Source organism: Ochotona princeps, chromosome 2, assembly GCF_030435755.1.
Source record: "Ochotona princeps isolate mOchPri1 chromosome 2, mOchPri1.hap1, whole genome shotgun sequence".
Taxonomy (NCBI): Eukaryota; Metazoa; Chordata; class Mammalia; order Lagomorpha; family Ochotonidae; genus Ochotona; species Ochotona princeps.
In genome coordinates this window covers 22,872,026-22,891,984 of record NC_080833.1, presented here as the reverse complement: position 1 = coordinate 22,891,984, position 19,959 = coordinate 22,872,026, and the positions used below count along the sequence as shown (strand labels likewise).

The 19,959-nt window shown below is 54.6% G+C and overlaps 1 protein-coding gene across 1 annotated transcript; it reads right to left on the bottom strand.

The window, feature by feature from the left end:
• Positions 1-2,532: 2,532 nt before the first annotated feature.
• On the bottom strand, positions 2,533-10,214 carry HCRTR1 (hypocretin receptor 1). The gene is made up of 9 exons (XM_004591642.2): positions 10,105-10,214; positions 9,148-9,228; positions 8,666-8,903; positions 8,368-8,546; positions 7,310-7,553; positions 6,896-7,011; positions 5,281-5,507; positions 4,294-4,415; positions 2,533-2,741 (listed from the first exon to the last, which is right to left on the bottom strand). Exons 3-9 carry the CDS (start codon positions 8,862-8,864, stop codon positions 2,578-2,580), a joined length of 1,251 nt encoding a protein of 416 aa, XP_004591699.2. The 5' UTR covers positions 8,865-8,903; positions 9,148-9,228; positions 10,105-10,214; the 3' UTR covers positions 2,533-2,577.
• Positions 10,215-19,959: the final 9,745 nt, after the last annotated feature.

Here is a 19,959-nt window from a genome sequence, read left to right as displayed (position 1 = left end):
ACAAACTCCATTTACGGAGTCCTAACCTCCCATTTTTATTAAGCACAGACATCTGTACCTGCCAGTCAGATCTCTAGATCAGCATGACACCCAGTCTCCTCAGAGCAGCTATAACGAGCTGACAAAATTTCAATCAAAAACTGAAGACACTAGCCATGCCCGTTTGCAGGGGGGCCTTATCGCAGGTAATGGTGTGATTATCCTTGGGCTTTTGGAGATGAAGATAAAAGCTCTGTATCCTAAGCCAGGTTCTCCCTGCACTGTGTAGCTGGGGAAGTGGTTGCAGCTGTTTGGCAGGTCAGGGAGGCCCAGTAGGCAAGTCGCTGGCGCAGCCGCTTTCCTCTGGGCTGTTGGAGTGCTGGAGTCTAGAATCAGCTGGAAGGCAGTCATCAGAGGCCAGGCTTTAGCCAGAGCTAAAAGCCCCCTGAGGGCCCCTTTGAGACTAGATGCTGCTGCCTCCAGCAGTAGAATTCAGTTCTGGGGTGGGTATTTGGCACACCATGTGGGATGCCCTTCGTCATCCCAATAGTAGTGCCTGAGTTCCAATTGTGACTCCACTTCCAGTTCCAACTGCCTGCTGTTGCACATCTGGGAGGCAGCAGGTGATGTTGGCTCAAGTGTTTGGGTCCCCACCACCCATCTGGAGACTCTCATTGAGGTCCAGGTTCCTGACATCAGCATGGCCCAGCCCTGGCCACTGCAGGCCTTGGGAGAGTGAACACCAGTGGATGGAAGGTCTCTGGCTTTTCGGTCTCTCTGATTCTTGGCCTTTCACATTAAATAAATTGAGAACTCTATTTAAAAAACCAAGCTGAGGTCTTTCCAGTAGTCCATTTGCTTCTCGATTGACATGCCTTTTGCTTAATGATTCTAAATCCTGCCACCTTGAAAACAGTGCTGTTGGCTCAGGCTTGGTCCCTTGGACCCTCTGTGATATACCACACCCCTTTCTGCACACCAGCCCTGTGCAGAGGGTCAGGCTGGCCTCTGCATCTCCCCTGGTGGGCTCCCCCCCTCGCCGAGTGCCACTGCTGGGCATCCTGGTCTCCTCCCCTGCATTTTTTCCAGTTTCTGAGACTTACAGATGGGTTGCCCTTGACTAACTGCAGGACAGAGCTACTGCTTGGTTTCCAAGGAGCTAGGGTATAGCCATGCCCATCTTTAGAAAGGTGCCAACCATTGTCCCTTGCCTTGGTGCTTAGCTGGACTTAGGAGCCCTGGACCTCTTGTCAGCCTTAAGCTGCCTCATTTCACACACTGCACCTCTGGGCTGGCTTGGGAGTATTGTGAACAGCTTTGGAGGCCAAGGCCAATGGGGGTGTGGACAGCCTGTCCCTTCTGGCAGCTGCTGGCCTGTGGGGAGTGGGTGACAGAGACCTTGCCCCCATGCATCTGCTGCAGGCAAAGCAGGTGCATGGGGAGAAGAGTGCAGCATCTGAACTCTCCTGAGCTGGACCCTTCCTGCCAGGTGAAGTCAGAAGGCACTCCTAGCTCCTTGGAGTAGGTGAAGCAGAGCTAGTGGCACGCCGGACTGCTCTGGCCACAGGAGCAGGGCCTCTGGCAACCCTGTAATCATCTCAGTGGCAGACAGAGCACGTCTGGCCAAGTCTGCGGCTTTTTTGTCTCATCCTGAGTTCACACAAGAAAAAAATACCCCAGAGATTTCCAAGAAGGTGAAGAGAATGGTAAATCAGTCCCCTAACCTGCTGAGCCTCCCTAACTGCCCACCCCCCCAGCCTCTGTCCTGGGTACCTTCCATAAACCACTGGACCCTGGGCAGACAGGCATGCCAGTGCTCAATGTCCCAGGAACCAGAGGCTTGGCATTGTGCCATGAGCACTTCCAGGCCTGCCTGTGAGTTCAGCTGGGATCTGGAGGGGTCAGCAGAGAATAGCATTCCATGGCCGCTGCTATGTCTTTTCCCCTCCTCCAGCTTCCGCACTTTCCTCTTAACCTTACGCGGAAGATCTTGTGCAATGACAAAGAAAGGGAACATTCAGTGCCAGGCTTTTAATTACAATTGCCCTGGGCTGCTGTCCTCTCTGCCAAATGGCCGCTTGAAGAGTTTTATCACACCACAAAGCTAACAAGGTCCAGTCTGTGGTGCCTGCATTTGGCACCTGGTAAGGGTGAAGCTGTGCTGGGGGCGCTCAGGGTGACACCAGAAAGGGGCTGTGCCCAGGTAGTACTGGGGCCCAGTGCAGCCCTGGGCTGTAAGGAACGGACTCCAGGGAAGGCTGTACTTGTTGGGGGGCGGTGAGGGGTGGTAAAGACTAAGCTGCAGCAGGATGATGCTGGGGGAGGGGGAAGTGACACTGGGGGTATAGCCATGGGTGGGAAGTACAAGAATCATGCCCATGACACTTCACACTTTACAGAGAGGTTTCTGCTTTCTGGGACATGCGTAATCCTCGCATCAACCCTGTGTAGGGCACACAGGCTCAGAGAGGGGGGGTGATTTTCCCAGAGGCACACAGGCAGGAAACCAGGACTGGAAAACCCCCTTCTCCCCAGCCTCTCGCTGCCTCCACCAGCGGCAGGGGCGGGTCCCTCAGGAGCTGCCAGGACAGGCCCCATTCAAGGCAGCACCGTGGTGACACTGGTGAGCACCACGTGCTCCGAGATTTTGGAGACGGAGCACCGGCTCTGCAAGGACAAAGACTTGTGGCTGGCAGAGGAGCGGGTCCCCAAGTCTGGCAGGCAGCAGGAGAAGGCAGCCTTAAACTGCTCCCGGAATTTGCCTTGGTTGAGAAACAAAAGACACAGCAATAAAGAGACAGATGCAGCCAGAAGAGGCCTTGAGCCCAGGGACACCCACGCATCTCCAGCCAAGCTGCCTGAAGGAAGGGGGAGTGGCTATGGAACCCCCCCTCCTGCCCTCCCCCCTCTGTGCCCTCCCCTAGGAGACTTGGGCACTGTTGTGGAATGTGTGGGAATATAGGCCTAGGGCAACAGACAACCCACCCACCAACAGACATCCCCCCCCCCCCACCTCATTGAGAAATGCAACTGTAATCTGATTCTTTGTGCTCAGGCTCAGAGCCTGGTTTTCTAGCTCAGGGGCCTCCGGTCACTTCTGCCCTCACCAACCCTGTAGGTGGAGGGTCTTGGAGCTCTCGCTGTTGCTAGGCTTTTCCCAGCTCTCCCTTGGGATGTTGGAGACTCCAGCAGCAGCAGCCCGTGGATGTGGCAGTCACTGTGCATGGGCCTGGTGCCTCAGCCCCTGTCCCCCAGAGCATCCCAACACCAGGAGAGATTGCAATCCTTTATCTTCAGTTCATGGATGAGCCACAGAGGGATATAGAAGCTTGTCCAAGGCCACCCAGCCAGCAACCTGATCCTGTTCTAATTGCAAACCCTTCTCTTAAAGGGGAAGGAGGGAGTGCCACACCACTTTGCGCGGTCCTAGAATGCCAGAGAACAGGCTGGGCTGGAATTGGCCCTACCTTGTCCACAATGTGTCATTAGTCGGCCAGCCTCTCTGGTGCCCTACAAGTGCTCAGTGGAGATGGGCTATTCAAAGGCATAGGTGTCAGAAGGCTGTCTGCCCTCTCCTCCCCCCAGTGCTTCCTCTCCTGTTCTGTCCCCTCCTCCGAGCTGGACTGCAGCTGGGCAGCCTTTGTTGAGAATAACCTGAATCTGATTGGGAGGTAGGCCATTGACCGTTATTCCTTCTTTAACCTTTTAACTGATTCTTAGAGATCGGTGTCTAAGCTATGATGCTCAGCTGGAGTAGCTTTTGAAGTCCAGACCACAGTCAGGTCTGGCGAGGTACAACTGCTGCTGAGCTGAGCCACCCTGAGCCTGAGAGGTAGGGGAAGGGGTAGGGACCTGGAAACAACAAAGGGGAAGCCTGAGGTGGGAGTGGGGTCTGGGGAAACTGGCCTTCAGAAGGAAGAGGGAGAAGAGTCAGTTGGATCCAGGACAGCCTCCAAGGTTCTGGCCACTCTGTTGGTATGACTTTGGCTGGGTCGGGGAGGCTATGTCCAGGGCCTGGGCTGCCTGTGACCCTGGCCGTGACCCCTGGATGCTCTGGGGTAAATAGCCCCCTGGGGAAGATGGATGGCTCTGCCTGTGCTGTGTCTCCCATACAGGCTCAGCTGCCTCTCCCTCCATCCCTGGCTTCTGCCAAGCTGTCCCCTGGCTACTGGCCCTGTGACACAAAGACCAGGGTTCTCAGAGCAGGTCTGTCCTCTCTGCCATCCTTTGGTCCTTGGATTCGGGAGAGGGAGAACACTGTCCCGAGCACTGTTGCCCATGCTTGGGCACACTGAGCATGTCCAGCCTACTCACCACTGAGGAAGTTGTAGATGATGGGGTTGGCGGCGCTGTTGGCATAAACTAGCCAGTGGGAGAATGTGAAGCAGGCATAGACAGCCTCTCGGTCACTGGCTTGGCGGAACATCCCGAACACCCTAGGGCCATGATGCAGGATGGTCAAAAATTCATGTGACTGTACGTGTGTGCATGTCTGTGTCTTTATGTGTGTGTATGTATATGTTGGTGTGTTTCTGTGTATGGCTGTGTGTCTCCATGTCTGTATGTGTGTGCATGTCTGTATGTTTGTGTATGGCTGTGAGTCTGTATGGCTGTGTGTGCATGTGTCTGAGTGTATGTATCTATGTATCTATGTCTCTGTGTGTGCCTATCTCTCTGTGTCTGTGACTTCATGTGCTCACACAACTCACAAGGCCAAGTGCAGGCGCTCCCACTGCTCACTCTGTCCAGCAGGTGGCCCTTGCCTTGGCTTCCCTGTTCTCAGGCACAGAAGTGTGCCCTGCTCCCACGCCCATCCATCTTTCCATCCATCCTCACAGGATGATTGTGAGTCAGATGTCACCCAACTTCCACTGACAGAAGCCGAGGCTGAGATGTCAAGCGACACTGTGATAGCCAGAGTGGCCAAGTGGCCAAGCACAAGCTCTAATATATATGGAAAAAGCTGTTATTTCTGAAACATAACCCTCCCACACTTCTTTTTCCAGCTCATGTTTCTTCATAGCAGCCACTACTGTCTTAACACTGCCATGGGTTTCCTCCCCGCCACACCAATTTCTTCTTCCCTCCCAGCTGATGTAACTACCAGGAAGGAAGGGACCTGGTCTTGCGCACTCACTGCCTGGTGATGCGTGAATGTGTGCAGGGGCCCTGAGAGGGTGGGACAGGTGCTATCTCATTTTATGGATGAGCAGATCCAGGCTCCGCATCTGGCCCCAAGACCCCAGGGTGACAAGTGGAGCTCCCTCCTCTGATCGCCACAGTCCTCCCTGGGGCTCTCACCTCTTGAGGACATTGAGGACGCTGATGGGCAGGTAGCAGAGGGCAAAGACCAGAAGTACCACCATCAGCATCTTGGCCGTCTTCCTCCGGGCTCGCATCTGCTTCACCTCAGCCAGGAAGGCGCGGGCCCGGGGCTGGGGCTCCAAGCCCAGGCCTGGGCCCTGGCTGTCCAGCTGGTCTGAGGGCCGCTTCCAGTTGCGCACCAGAGCTGAGGTGGTGCCAGGGATCTGTGCAGCATACAGCGGCAGGGGCTCAGTTCCCGAGAGGGCACTCTGCTGGGCCCTCTCCACTGAAGTACGGGGTGGTCAGAGAGATGGAGCTGGGCATTCCTGATCCCAGTGCACACCAGTGGCCATCGGCATGAACCCATGGGCCACCTGCTCTTGATATCACTGGTCCTCTGTTAACAGGTGCAGCTGTTGAGTCTGGGAGGGGTGCGGGCCTTTAACAAAGCCCCGGTCACCACCTGGGCTCTGACCGGCCTCCTAGCTGCTCCTCCATCCTCCTTCTTTGGGGTGGGGGTAGGGGTGAATTGTGCCAACCCCTGACTGTGGGGAGGCCTAGTCAAGGAGTCAACAGGATGGAATGGCTTGGGCCTCAGAGCACGGGCCCCACCTGGGCTGGTGCCCGTAATGCCCTGGGGTGGCCCTGAGTTTGCAGAGCAGCCATAGGCTCCTTTGCATTCTGTCCCATGGCTGGATGCTCTGGGGAACTTGGGTCTAGGCCAGCTCAGGCGTGGTGAGGCATGTGATCTTGCAGAGCACTGGTTTCCCATCCACCTGACAGGAGGAGGGGGGCGAGTGTGTGAAGCAGGTGGCACATGCTGGTGGACTATGCAGCTGGCTGAGCAGGAAGAACCTCAGTGTGCTGTGTGCTCATCCAAGGTAGGGCCTGGAGCTGACTACTTCGTCTCCTGATGCTCCCGGAGTGGGAACATCCCTGGGACAGCCTGGTGCCCTGTCACCACCCAGAGATGGAGCCAGGACTCTGTCCCACTAGTGTCAAGAACCTCTGAACATCCCCTTCCCCACAAAGGCCACCCACGGAAGCTGCCATGGGCTGGTCCTTAATGGCAGGAGGAAAATAGCCCTGGGACCAAGAGGCTCTGCCACTCCCTTACCTTGGCAGGTGGCTGCCCCAGGTTGGTGTGTGTGTGTGCACACGCTCATGCATGTGGCGTGGGCAGGACTGCTTCCCTTGGTAGCTGGTTGTTACGACTTAGATGCCAAGCACCTGATGTGGCTAGCAGTCCAAGTTACCGTCATTACTATGCTACTCAACAGCCCTGTACCTGTGCAGATCTCGGTTTTCTCCTATTGGTTTCTTCCTGATTGATCACACACCTGCTGAGTGGTCTGGGGGAAACTGCCTTGCTTCTTTCAGGCCCGATCTCCACATATGAAGAAGAGGAGATATGGTGGTCAAGAGTGTATGAGGCCAAGCTACTGATTGCTTCAAGGTGGATGTGGACACTTTTGGCCTTGAGTTTGTGACACATCCCTAGGACTTGGCCTTGTCTAGCTATACCTGGATGGCAGGTTGTGAAGGCAGAGATCTGTCCGTGCCCTCAGATCAGAAGCTCCAACCCCCCACCACCTCCGCAGCATGCACTCACCTGGCGGCCCCAGAGTTTGCGGAAGATCTGGAAATAGGCCATGGCCATGAGGCCCAGTGGGGCCAGGTAGGTGACAATGAAGAAGCAGCTGTGGTAGATCTTGGGGTACAGATCATCTGCAGGGGCCAAGGGATGCAAGGGTCAGGCCAAGGTTGGGAGTCCCAGGCTGTCCTGGTTAGCCAGGCGAGGCCTAGGGCTTCCCCATCCCTACCACAGGCATCAGGGAGTGCAGAGACCCCAGATCCGCCCCACCTGGCAGTGCCCATCCTGGAGAGACTTCAGCAGATGTCTATCAAAGGAGGTGTCCTCTTGGACCCACCCCACCCCCTGGCAATGCTCCAAATTGAGAGCCCACCCTAGAGGCATTCCAGGGTGCCCACTTCAGGGATGCCTGCCAGGGGCGCCCACTATTACCTGCCCAGTGTTCATCACACACGGAGAAGAGCCGAGTACGGTTGGCCAACTCGGGCAGCACGCTGCTACACTCCATGACAGCAGCCTGGGGCACCATGACAGCCAGTGACACAGCCCATATGCCCAGGATGGAGCCACGGGCACGCCGGGCGGTGCTCTTGAACAGCAGCGGGTGGCAGATGGCATACCAGCGGTCCAGGGCGATAGAGCTCAGAGTCAAAACCACCACTGACACGGACACGGCCTGCCACATGGGGACACAGGGTCAGTCCCCAGGTCGCCAGGGACATGGTGTATGTGTGTGTGTGTGTGTGTGTGTGTGTGTGTGTGTGTGTCTGGGAAAGGGGGAGGTGAGTTAGGGGGTGGGTTAGAGCCCGGTGATGACAGACTGCTAGGTGCAGGACAGACTGGTCACTGGTTAACCTCTGAACAGTGGGATATGCAGGAAACACCTCTGTCTTCCCTGGACAACATTCCTCCCTTAGGGGAGCAGAGATACATCTGGGCCAGCATGTGGGTGGGCACTGCCTCCAGAGGTGCCCTCGGGCAGCAGGCAGAGTGCCAAGGACACTAGGGAGAGGCTCTCCTTCTGCCCCACTCACCCATCTGGTCACGGTGGTTCTTACTGCTCGGGGGAGAAGGACCAGTCATGGAGGCGGAGAGGGGCCGTTACCCTTGGGGGTCCTCCCTTCTGTCCTTGGGATTAAGGGTAATGGTGTGTATACACATGTGTGCATGTGTGTACATGTATGTGCATATGAGTGTGTATCACTGTAGGCTTCTGTGTCTCCTCCACTGCATGCCACATCCCTAGGGGTACCTGTGTAAGTCCAAGAGTGGGACCAGGATGAGATTGCTGCATGAGTATGTGGGCCTGGGTCTGTGTGGGTCTGGGCCCTGGTGCCATCCTGATGGCCTGCCCTTCCTGGCTGTAGGGGATGGCATCGCCAGGGTCCTAAGCCACTGAAAGGCAGGTCTGAGGGTCACTGGGATCACCAGAAGGCAGAGAACTTGGTCCAAGTATGGCATGCTCGTGCAAGGTGCCTGGGCATGCTCACCTGTAGATAGGGGATGACCTTGCAGAGGGTGTGGCCAAAGAGCCAGGACTCAGTGATATCCACCAGGAGGCTGGCCGGCAGGCAGATTGCCGTCACCAACACATCAGCCAGGGACAGGTTGACGATGAAGTAGTTGGTGACCGTCCTCATGTGGTGGTTCCGCCACACGGCCAGACAGACTGTGGGGGTGTGGCCAGAATGAGGGGCAGGAAGTCCCCCCCAACTGAGACCCCTCCCTGGATGCCACATAGCCCGCAGGAGGTAGGCAGGTGCAGGCAAGGGCGAGGCCTAGACTTACCCAGCGTGTTGCCCACCAGAGCCACCAGGAACACGGCCACATAGGCAGCGATGAGAACCCACTCGTATTGCTTCGGGTACAGGTAGTCACGCCACAGGTAGCGGAGAAACTCATCCTCATAGTCTGGAGGCCCAGGGGTCACCTGCCCCCCGCCAGAGGGAACCCCAGTCTGGGCCCCCGGGGCAGCCGAGGGTTCCATGAATTCAGGGGCTGCTGCAGCCGAGGAACATCGTGGGTGCTGTGGAGGGAGGGGGGCCCAGGCCAGCCAGTCCTTGGAGTCCCAGCCTCTACGCCTCCTTTAGGAAGGACAGTGAGAGGGACAGGAGGGGCACTAGAGAGGTGCCAGGTGCTTCACCCATAAGCTTTGCCTTCATTCTCATAGCCGTACGACACGAGGAGGAAGGTACCCCAGCTTCACAAGTGGCTCTTGTACCTGGCTGCACTCTGCCTCTCTTTCTCCATCTGTCCCCTGAAGTACCTACCTCACGGGGCCGCAGGGAGGAACCCAGGGCACGGCTGGGGAGGCGGGCTTCACCACCAGCAGCTGCTGGGAGCAGCGAGTCCTGCTTTTGCAGAGAGATGCAAGCTCAGAGAGGAGTGCTACCTGCTCAAGGTCACAGCGACTGAGCCAGGTCTGTCTGAATTCGCCAGCCCGCCCAAGCTGCGAGGGGAAGTCATCCCTCTTGCACCCGCTCTTTATCCAGTCAGTTCATATCCAGTCATTTCTGGTCCCGGTGGAGGGCAGGGTGGGCTGTGGGGTCCGAAGAGGTGTTGGAGACCCAGGCCATGCCCACCAGAACCCGGGACCCTCCCCGGTGAACGTGTGCGTGCACACATAGGAAGGAGTGCGGAGTGGGGGGTTGTAGGGACTGACCACCCTTTCCAGAGCCACTGCCTGAGCCAGACCCAGCAGAGCCGCCTTCTGCACGCCCCCCCCCCTCCCGGGGCACCCAGGGAGTCCCTTCGGCCGCGATGCTCCTTCGCAGCCGCCAGGGGCCGCTGGGCCGATCATCTGCCACTTCCATTCATAAATCCGGCCTCGCTCCCGGCGCCTCCCTCCTCCCACCTTCAGACCCCTCCCTCTCCGACTGGGCCAGGACGACCCCGGACGCGCCAGGCATACTTGACGCTCCCAAGAGACCCCAGGCGCAGGCGACTTGGACGCCTCCCCACCCGGCCGAGGGCCTGCGGTTGCACTCCCACCTCGGGACCTGATTCTTCCGCGGGACACCCCCTCCCCCCGGCACCTCGCGGGCTGCGGGGGGCTGCGGCGTAGGACAGCCAGGAGGGTTCCGTAGGAGCCCTTCGAGAGGAAGCCAGGGCCGGCGAGGGGCTCAGTCTCCAGAACCCAGGTTACCCCTCCAGACCCCTGACTCCCCCTAATCAGGTCCCTTGGATCCCCCCATCCCGGCCTCGGGGGTCTCCCAATGCCCCCGCACCTGTTGGCTTCCGGACCCGGGCGCTCTCCGCCGCTAGTCTCCGGACCTCACGCTGGGGACTTCGCCTTCCCGCGGGAGAGGCTGGACCCTTGGGGACCGTGACGGGAGGAGGGGCCAGGGCAGCCCCCTCCTCAGGCTGTGCTGCCTCGGTTCTCCGGACAGCAGCGCCGGCTGTGGCTCGCGCGGGCTCCGCCGGGCTGTGCGCCGCGGGGAGGGGAGCCCCCAGCCGGCCTCGGTTCCGTGTTTCCCGGCCCCGAGACCTGGAGGGCGGAGGGACGCCGCTCATCCCTCTTCGCCGCCCCCTTCTTCGCACTTGCATCCCACCTCCATTCATGCGTCTATGCGTTCATTCACCCCCGTGTGCCTTCATTCAACATTTATGCCCGTGACCACTGGACATTGAGGGCGTGCCTAATGGGTGCCGGAGTGCCCCGAGCTGCTTCTAAGGCCCCAGGACAGAGGAGGACACCGGCCTCTCCTCTCCCTGCCACCTCACCTGGCTGACGAGGACGATGGCACAGGTGGGTCACGGGGGTGAGAGGGCGCCCATGCTGCCATCCACAGGGCTCCTAACTGCCCTTCAACAACAGCTGGCTCCCAACCACGCCACACAGCCCTGCGCACTGGTTTCAGTCCACACTTACACCTGCCTCGAATCCTGCTTCATCCCTACTTTCCCCCTGCGGAGACAAGGACGCGAGGCAGAGACAGGAGACGGGAGAGATGGAATGGCTCATTAACTTCGCAAATATTTGCTAAGCCTGTGTGCCAGGTACCGAACCGCAGTTGCGGTTTGTGTAGCGCACTGGTCTCAGCCCATCTTCAAATCCACCTGGGGGAGGGGGAGCAGTGGTTTTTGGCTCCATTTTATGGACTCGAATGGGTCGGTCATAGGCAGAGCTGGAGTTCAAACCTGTGCTCCTCTGAGATTATCCCAGCCTCCGGCAGCAGGCCGAGGCACCCTGCCCTGCAGAAGGCTGCTAGGGAGAAGCAGGTGCACAGCCAGGCACCCAGTAGAGCCAGGAACCAGGCCTGGAACTGTGGGGCATGGAGGGGCAGAATGATCCAGCCAGGGCACCAGGTCAGGCTCCTGAAGCCTAAGACTAAGATGATGCTAAGTATCTGAGGAATGATATACAAGGGAGAGGAAATAGCAGGTGCAAAGGTGTCTAGGCTGGGCCCCTCTGAGGATCACAGGTAGGTGAAGGGTGACCTGCCAGGCATCAGGTAATCGCCCTAGTTGTCCCATGCCTCGGGGCAATCTTGGCTAACACACTGAAGCCCCCTCACCCACTCTCCTTCCTTGTTAGGCATACAGGGTTTGGGAGGGGAGCTAGGGGGCCAGGGCCAATGCCCGTGACTCTTCCCTCTGCAGAGCTGGAGAGCTGAAGTTAAACCTGAGTCACACCTGTGCCTCCAAAACCCAGTCCTGCCTACCCTGGGTGATGGCGGGGGCAGGAGGATGGAGGAGGGGACTCGAGAGAGGAGGGCTGGTGTGTGTGTGTGTGTGTGTGTGTGTGTGTGTGTGTGTGTCCACGTGAGGGTTGAGAAGGACTCCATGGTGTGGCTGTGTATGTTTACAGCTTTCTGGCTGTGCCTGTGGAGAGGGGACAAGGCTCTGGGTTGGTGGCCGGGGCTCACCCTGGTGGAATGTGTTTATCTGGATTTGGTATCTGTGCCTGTAAGGAATGTGTGTGCAGGGTGTGTCTGAGTGTGCCACTCTGGCTGTGAGCAGCATTAGCCTCCTGGTGTGTGTTCCTGTGCGTGTGGGAATGTGAGTGTGGTCTGCCTTTGTGTCCAGCGCTCTGGGAGTGTGTGAGTGGTGGAAATCGGTACATCTGCTCCCACGCGATGACTCATCCTCTCACATCCACCACCACCACCACCACCTAGTACTGCATGGAGGAGCTGGGGAGGGGGCTGAGCATGAGGGGGATGGGTGGCAGATAATGCAGGGATGCTCGAAGGATGGCTGCAGCAAGCAGGGTGCAGCCAGTGACGCGGAAGGTGTAGATCCACGAATGCACGTGTATGAGTGCATGAGCGTGGGCACCCACTGAGCCCAGTACAGCTCTGGCTTAGAATACAGCCCAGGGTGCCAAGCTTTGTAATTCAGGCTCTCCCAGGCACCCTGGGGTGGAGTGAGCAAAGGGCTCCAGATCTCCCCAGATCATTACAGAAGAATCTTGGCTGCTCATCCCCCCGCCAGGTCTAATTTTGTATAATTTCCTTCCCTTACTTTATCTCCCAAAGAGAACTGCTTACAGGAACCTGGATGCTGACAGTGACACCTTTGGCCAGGCCCTGGTCAGGCAAGGAAGCCCCTGGGACCCTATGTCCCTCTGGGCCTAGTTTGGCATGAGAGACACCCCTGGGCACATGCTTTGAGGAATTTTGGGAGGGGAAGATCACAGGAAACTGCAATTGTTGGGTCCCTGGCCCTGACAGCATTGGTTCCTGAGAACTCTGGGCAAAAGGCCTGTGCTCAGGGGGTGGAACCAGGGACCTGGGCCCTTGGACTGGTGCCTTCTCTGCCTGGGCATGGCTGACCTGAGGCCTTGGCTCTGCCCATGATGTCTGTCATCCAAGGCCCAGATGACCTCTTCCCTGGAACCAGCCGTTCCCTGCTGTGTTGATCTAATCTGGAGCCTCCAAGCCACAGGTCCCTGTCACATCCATCTTCATGTGTCAGCCTAGGGCCCTGGCCCGAGGGGCTACCTCCCCCTTTCTCCCAATCCCAGTATGACTTACAGTAACCTCTGTCTGGCTTGGACTAGAGTAATTGAAATGTAATTGGGTTTTCAACTTGCTAATGCTGCTGCAGTACAGTGGGATTGCAGATGGGAGAAATCAGGGCTGAGCAGGGGTGAATGGAGACCAGGAAAGGCTGGGGCACAGGAACACCTGTGGGCCCAGAGGAGGGGCTCTGAGGACCGAGTCCAGGGAGGCCACCGAGGCAGTTGTGGTTTCGTGGTTCTTGAACCCAACAGCACTGACTTCTGGGAACTTCTGGCAAAATGCTCATGTCCTGGGGAGGGCCCCACAGGCCTCGGGTCCTCTAGCTCCAGGATTTTCTGCTTCTTCTGCCCAGGATGGCCCCATATCAGGTCTGGGGGGACTTGAAGGGACCAGAGAGAGGTGGGGTTCAGGGCTAGGCATCCACAGTGACAATAAAAGCAAGAGCACAGCCAAGGAGAGGGGTTAGGGCCAAGGAGAAGGAGCTGGAAACAGCAGCCTTCCAGCTGTCCTACCCAGAACTCAGCAAGCACTGGAGGACTTGTGGGTGGGCTGCAGACCCTCCTGGACCCTGGGATGTGTTAGGGGTCTGGAGCCAAGGGAGGTGAGGCAGTGGCAGCAGGACTGACAATGCTACTGCACGTGAACCCAGAGACACCATGGGAACCCTACAAAACGTGGAACTGCAGTATACAGGGGCCGTCAGGAGCACAGGGTGGGGAGGGGGCACAACGCCCTGGGTTGGACCATCATCCACTCTGCCTCTCACTACTGGTGGTCTCACCTGGTTCCTTTCCCTCGCCTCTCTTCTAGGCTGATAATGGTCCCCCCAAGAGATTTGCATCCTAAGCCCTAAAACCGGGAACATGTTACAAGAACTGGCCCATTTTCCTTACTGGAGCAGAATACAGAGCCAGGTGAACTTTCTAAAGGGGCTTGTTGGGCTGACAGTTCTAGGGGTTGAAGGGCCTGCAGGTGATGGCAAGCAGCGATGAGGATGGCAGGTGTGTGTCCTTATAAAGTGGCCGGGATTCAGTCATGGAGCCACTGCCCTGGTGACCTTGTCCAGTCCTGAGCCCCTCCCCCAGGCTCCAGCATCATGGCGAGGTCAGTCAAGTGGCTGTCCTCCTGATTGTCCCCACGGAGGTGAAACTCTGCTACACAAGCTCCCGGGGAACACACAAACCACATCCAAACCACAGCACGTGGCAAGAAAATCCTGCGATGGGAAGGTTGTCCTGGATTAGCTAGCTGGGCTCCTGGTACCCACAGGAACCCTTATCAGCAGGCGGCTGGGGGTTGGAGAGAGAAGGTAATGGAAGCAGAGGTCAGAGGGAGGCACCGCCAGCAGGGCCAGCAGCTGGGCCACGGGGGGCATCCTGGAAAGAACGAGAAATAGAAGACCCCAGAGCCCCCAGGAGGAATGCAGCCCCGCTGGTGCTTCACTCTATTTTATTTTTTGCATGCGCATGGGATACCCGGAAGAAGTTCATGGCTTCCCCCTGGCCAAGTCCTGCTGTTGTGGCCTCTGGGGAGTCAATCAGCAGATAGAAGATCTCTTTCTCTTTCTGTCTCTTCTTCTTGCTCTGTAAACCTGACTTTCAAATAAATATTAAAAATAATACACACATCATAAGCCCAACATGGTAGCCTAGTGGCTAAAGTCCTTGCCTTGCATATGCTGGTATCCCGTATGGGTGCCAGTTCATATCCCGGCTGCTCCACTTCCCTTCCAGCTCCCTGTGTGTGGCCTGGGAAAGCAAAAGAGGACAGGCCAAGGCCTTGGGACCCTGTTTGTGGGAGACCCAGAAGAAGTGCCTGGCTCCTGGCTTCAGATTGGCTCAGCATTGACCATTGTGTCTACTTAGGAAGTGAATCATTGGATGGAGGATCTTTTCTCTCTGTCTCTGCTTCACTCTGTACATCTGTCTTTCCAATTACAAAAAAAATTTTTTTTAAAATACATAAATCATGAGTCTGTCACTTAGCGGTCATGTGATTCTGGCCCTACTGCTTAACATGTGGGTGCTGTGGTTTAGTCATCCATAACATGGACTTAAGATACTATTGAGTATCAAGTAGGGAAACCAATGTGCCTCCAAAGACATCTGTGTCCTAGCCACTAGGACCTGTGAATGTAACATCATACAGCAGGAAGAACTTTGCAGAAACTCTGACATTCAGAATTTTGCTATGAAGCTGGGGGCCTGGCTTGCCCAGACGGATCCAATACGATCCCAAGGGAGCTTGTGAGAGGGAGGCAGAAGTCAGAGGGGTGGTAGGAGTTGTGATCTTAGAAACACGAGACTGCGGGGGCCAGGGGAAGGAATCCTGTGCTGAGCAAAGCATGTGGCCACCAGAAACCATGAGGGGTCGGGGTAAAGGCTTCCCAAGGCTCCAGGGTGATTCAGGCCCGGCTCATGCATCCGCTGCAAGTGTCCTACCTCCAGAGTTATAAGAGGACAAAGGAAGTGCTGTTGTTAAGCTGTGAAACACATAGCTGTTTGGCAAATAAGCATATAGCAATTGATTATAGTAGCAACAGTTAGCTAATAGGCACACACCCAGTTAGCACATACCTAAGCGTGAGCTGTTGTTATTCAAGGCAAATATGGTAGTGAAAAGACAGACACTTCTGCTTGCATTCAGCCAGCCTGAATTTGGACAACTGGTCATCTGTAGCTGCAAGGAAGGATGAGAAATAAAGTTTCTCCCTGATAGCTATTTCTGCTGAGACCTTCTTGAATATAAAGGGCCAGAGGAGGGAGATGAGGTGTTATCGGTGAATTGACAGTGTCTGGCATGGCTCCTGTCAGGAAAAATGACACATTTAGGGGCTGGTGTGGTGGCGCAGCACGTTAAGCTGCAGCCTATAATGCGAACATCCCATATGGTCACCAGTTCTAGTCCTGGCTACTCCGTTTTCAATCCAGCTCCCTGCTAAAGTGCTTGGGAAAGCAGCAGAAGATGGCTCAAGTGTTTAGGCCCCTGCCACTCACATGGAAGACACAGGCAGTTTCCCTGCTCCTGGCTTTGGTCTGGTGTAGCCCTGATCTTTTACAATCATTTGGAAAGTGAACCAGAGGATAGCAAACTCTCTTTCTACCTCTCTTCCTATTTCTGTAATTCAGCATTTCAAATAAATAAAAAAGGGCCTGGTGCAATGGCTTAGTGGCTAAATCCTTGCCTTGCATGTGCTAAGATCCCATATGGGTGCCAGTTTGTGTTCCAGCTGCTCCACTTTCTTTTTTTTTTTTTTTTTTTAAAGATTTATTCATTTTATTACAGCCAGATATATACAGAGGAGAGACAGAGAGGAAGATCTTCCGTCCGATGTTTCACTCCCCAAGTGAGCCGCAACGGGCCGATGCGCACCAATCCGAAGCCGGGAACCAGGAACCTCTTCCAGGTCTCCCACGCGGGTGCAGTGTCCCAATGCATTGGGCCGTCCTCAACTGCTTTCCCAGGCCACAGGCAGGGAGCTGGATGGGAAGTGGAGCTGCCGGGATTAGAACCGGCGCCCATATGGGATCCCGGGGCTTTCAAGGCGAGGACTTTAGCCGCTAGACCACGCCGTCGGGCCCTGCTCCACTTTCCATCCAGCTCTCTGTGGCCTGGAAAAGCAAGCACAGGATGGTTCAAATCCTTACAACCTGTGTGGGAGACCTGGAAGAAGCTCCTGGCCCCTGGCTTTGGGTCAGCTCAGCTGTGGCCATGGCAGCCATTTGGGGAATGAACCAACAAATGGAAGATTTTTCTGTCTCTCCTTCTATCTGTAAATCTGCCTTTCCAATAAAATTAAATAAAAAATGGCTCAAACAAATAAAGAAATAAATATTTTTTAAAAGCAGAGAAAGATGAGAAGTTCAAAAAAGTAATCTTCCTCTAAAGTTTGGTCAGATTAAAGTTCTCCCAACAATTGTTTCTTGTGCGATCAATTTTGTGTAATTTTTAAAAATTGTATTTCTTTTTATTAAGAAGGCAGATTTACAGAGGAGAGACAGAAGATCTTCCACCAGCTGGTTCACTCTCCAAACAGCCACTACGGCCAGAGCTGAGCCAGGAGCCGGGTGCAGGGTACCAAGATTTTGGGCCATCCATTTCTGCTTTCCCAGGTCACAAGCAGGGAGCTGGATGGAAAGTGAAAGAGCTGGAACATGAAACAGTGCCATATGGGATGCTGGTGCTCGCAGGTGGAGGATTAGCCAGTTGATCCATCATGGGCCCCCTTGTGTAATATTTCTTGACGCCTGCCATGGAGGATGAGATATTCTTTATCAGTCATCACTGGCTCCGCTCTCTACACTGCTACACTCGAATCTAGTTCTTGCTCATGATTGGAATCTCTAGCCTCCTGTTTTGTCTATCTGAATTTCTAATACTGAAAAAAATCAGTATTTTTAACATGCTATCAATGATGTAAGTGTTGTTCCCTGCAGAGCCACATAGCCGTCTAAGACTCACAGAAAGAACTATTGTCCTATGATTTAGATGCTTTCTGAAGGGCAATCTTACAGGTTTCAAGTTCAAGTTATTCTCCTACCCTCCTTCAGATACTCAAAAAATTATGTTAGATCTTAATTGGCTTCTTACTTGGACTGTGACTTTATTATACATTTTTTTGTTCTGGAATTTCTAATGGCTTTTTTCTTTTCTTCAGGAGGGAAGAAACATATGCCTTTTCCATTGGGTCATTAAAATCTCCCAGCTTCTTAATTATATTATCTGCTGAATGAAGCCCATTCTCCTCTTGGAGATGTTCCCTCAAAACCTCCAACTTCCTGTTCTAATTCTGACTGATGGCTCTAGGGGTCCCTGGGATTCCTGGTGATTGTTAGTGTATGTGCTGCCGAAGTGAGCACGGCATTCCTAGTCATTAGGCTCTTTCTTGGGTTTTGTCTCTGTATTGCTGCTTTACATCTTCCGATCACAAGTGCAGAAGGGATGCATGGAGCAAGAGCTGGCTGAATCCCTGCACGGGTGAAAACCTCTTGTATTTCTCCTACTTGCTTGGTAACTTCAGTTTGGAAGTGGAGCATCTGGGAGTTGAACCAGTGCTGACGTAGGATGATTTAACTTGTTGCCCTACAATACTGGCCTCTTGCATCTTAATTTTTACCATATTTTTTGTTACATTATTAGTATTCACCGAAGATATTTTTCTTGAACTATTCCAGCCCTAGGCCATCTCTGCAAGTTTGCAAGTTTGGTTTTAGCAATATCTTTTATGGTTTGTAATTACAGATTTTCCTAACTTATATTAAAAGCAAAACAAATCATAAAACAACAGAGGCTTATCACCTACCACTCAACGCTGGCCAGAGGGTAACGGACCAAAGCCAGGAATGGGCAGCTTCATTCAGCTTTCCCATGGGGCTGGCAGGAGCCCAATCACCTGAGTCGTTGCCACTACTTCTGAGGGTTCACGTTAGCCGGAAGCTGTGGCGTCAGGAGCCAGAAGTGGGAAACAGACTCCTGTACCTTGATGTGGGGTATGCGTGTCTCAGTTAGTGTCTCAGTGACCAGGCCAAATGCCTGCCCCCGAAACATCACCTTTATTGTTGATGACATGGAGCACGAGGCCTTAGCTAAGAGCGAGTGCCAAGGGCTCTGTCGCCTGACCTCCCTGCTGCCCAGGGAAGCAGGCACTCCGGCCCTGCCCCATGGGGAGTGGGCTTGAAGCCACAGCTGGGCTTGTCCAGTTCACTCTTGGTGTCCCAGCACAGCTGGCTGTGGTGTCGGGGAATGGCCTGAGAGCAGAAGTTATAGAAACTTCTGGAAGACAGAACCTCCCACGGACCAGAGAACTGGGTGTGGAGAACTCTGAGCCAGCCTTGGTTGTCACAGGGAGAGGTCTGAGGAAGCTGCACAGAGCCACGATGGTCAGGTACCTTGGGCTGTGTTACACACCTAAGGAGCAGACAGTTACACCTTACACAGGTTGCTTTAAATAACAGGAGAGCAGGGAAGAGTATCCGCTGATCTGTGTGGCTGGTATAGTCTTGGTGCCCAGCCTAGATTAGGATGCACTGAAGCAAGAAAACCTTAGGTTAGTTTCAATTATGGACACTGATGCACATGTACTGAAGACATTATTATCAAACTAAATACAAATAGATAAGTCAAGGTATATCAATAAGAGGGTGACACTTTGATATAGGACTTGCATGTTCCAATCTGTGGCTTGACTGTTAGATCAGACGGTTGGCCCCTTCATGTGTATTTTTCATCATTTTTTAAAAAGCTCTCTTCTGGGTCCAGCACAGTAGCCTAGTGGCTAAAGTTCCCACCTTGCAAGTGCCAGCATCCCATATGGGCATCGGTTCATAAACCAGCAGCTCCACTTCCCTTCCAGCTCCCTGTGTGTGGCCTGGGAAAGCAAAAGAGGATGGGCCAAGGCCTTGAGACCCTGTATGTGGGAGACTCAGAAGAAGCTCCTGGCTTCTGGCTTCAGATTGGCTCAGCATTGATCATTGTGCCTAGTTAGGAAGTGAACCAGCAGATGGAAGATCTTTCTCTCTGTCTCTCCTTCACTCTGTATATCTGCCTTTCCAATAAAAATAAATAACTATTAAAAAAAAAAGACCTATGCCAACCACCTCTCAAATTCAGAGCTAGCGTCTCCCCCCCTGGAGCATAAGGCAACTTTGCTGACTGTCCTGAAGTGGAATAAAGCCAGCATCTCCTGGGTGGCGAGCAGCTGCACGCGTGTTCCCTGCGCTTGGCGTCTCGGGCAGTTACGCAGGCTCGCTACCTGCACTTCATTCCTTCAGTCCTCTCTCCCCCACTCTGCAGCGTTCCTGTGGCACCCAAGAGTGGACGGCCTGAGTGTGAACAGTAGCAGATTATTCACACCCTTTATAGTCCCACCATCTCACTTCCAAATACTAACAACAAATTATTTTTTAAATGCCATTTATAGAAGCATAAAGCACCATGTCTAAGAGATGCATAAGATTTTTATGGAGAAAATTCTGAAACTTGTTTGAGAGACTTAGACAAGAGGAGAGGTAGGACTTTCTTGGAGAAGACAAGACTTGATGTAAGGATGTCAGTTGCTGGTCCTGGCATGGTAGCCTAGTGGCTAAAGTCCTTGCCTTGAACGTGCCAGGATCCTGT

Bases quoted from the DNA above. Each gene is read 5' to 3' on its own strand.
- HCRTR1 (XM_004591642.2), bottom strand. From the start codon at position 8,864: ATGGAACCCTCGGCTGCCCCGGGGGCCCAGACTGGGGTTCCCTCTGGC. The intron at 7,012-7,309 runs GTAATAGTGGGC...TGGCCCCTGCAG, and splicing joins GTGTGATGAACACTGGGCAG to ATGATCTGTACCCCAAGATC. The intron at 5,508-6,895 runs GTGAGTGCATGC...TATGCTGCACAG, and splicing joins GCAAACTCTGGGGCCGCCAG to ATCCCTGGCACCACCTCAGC.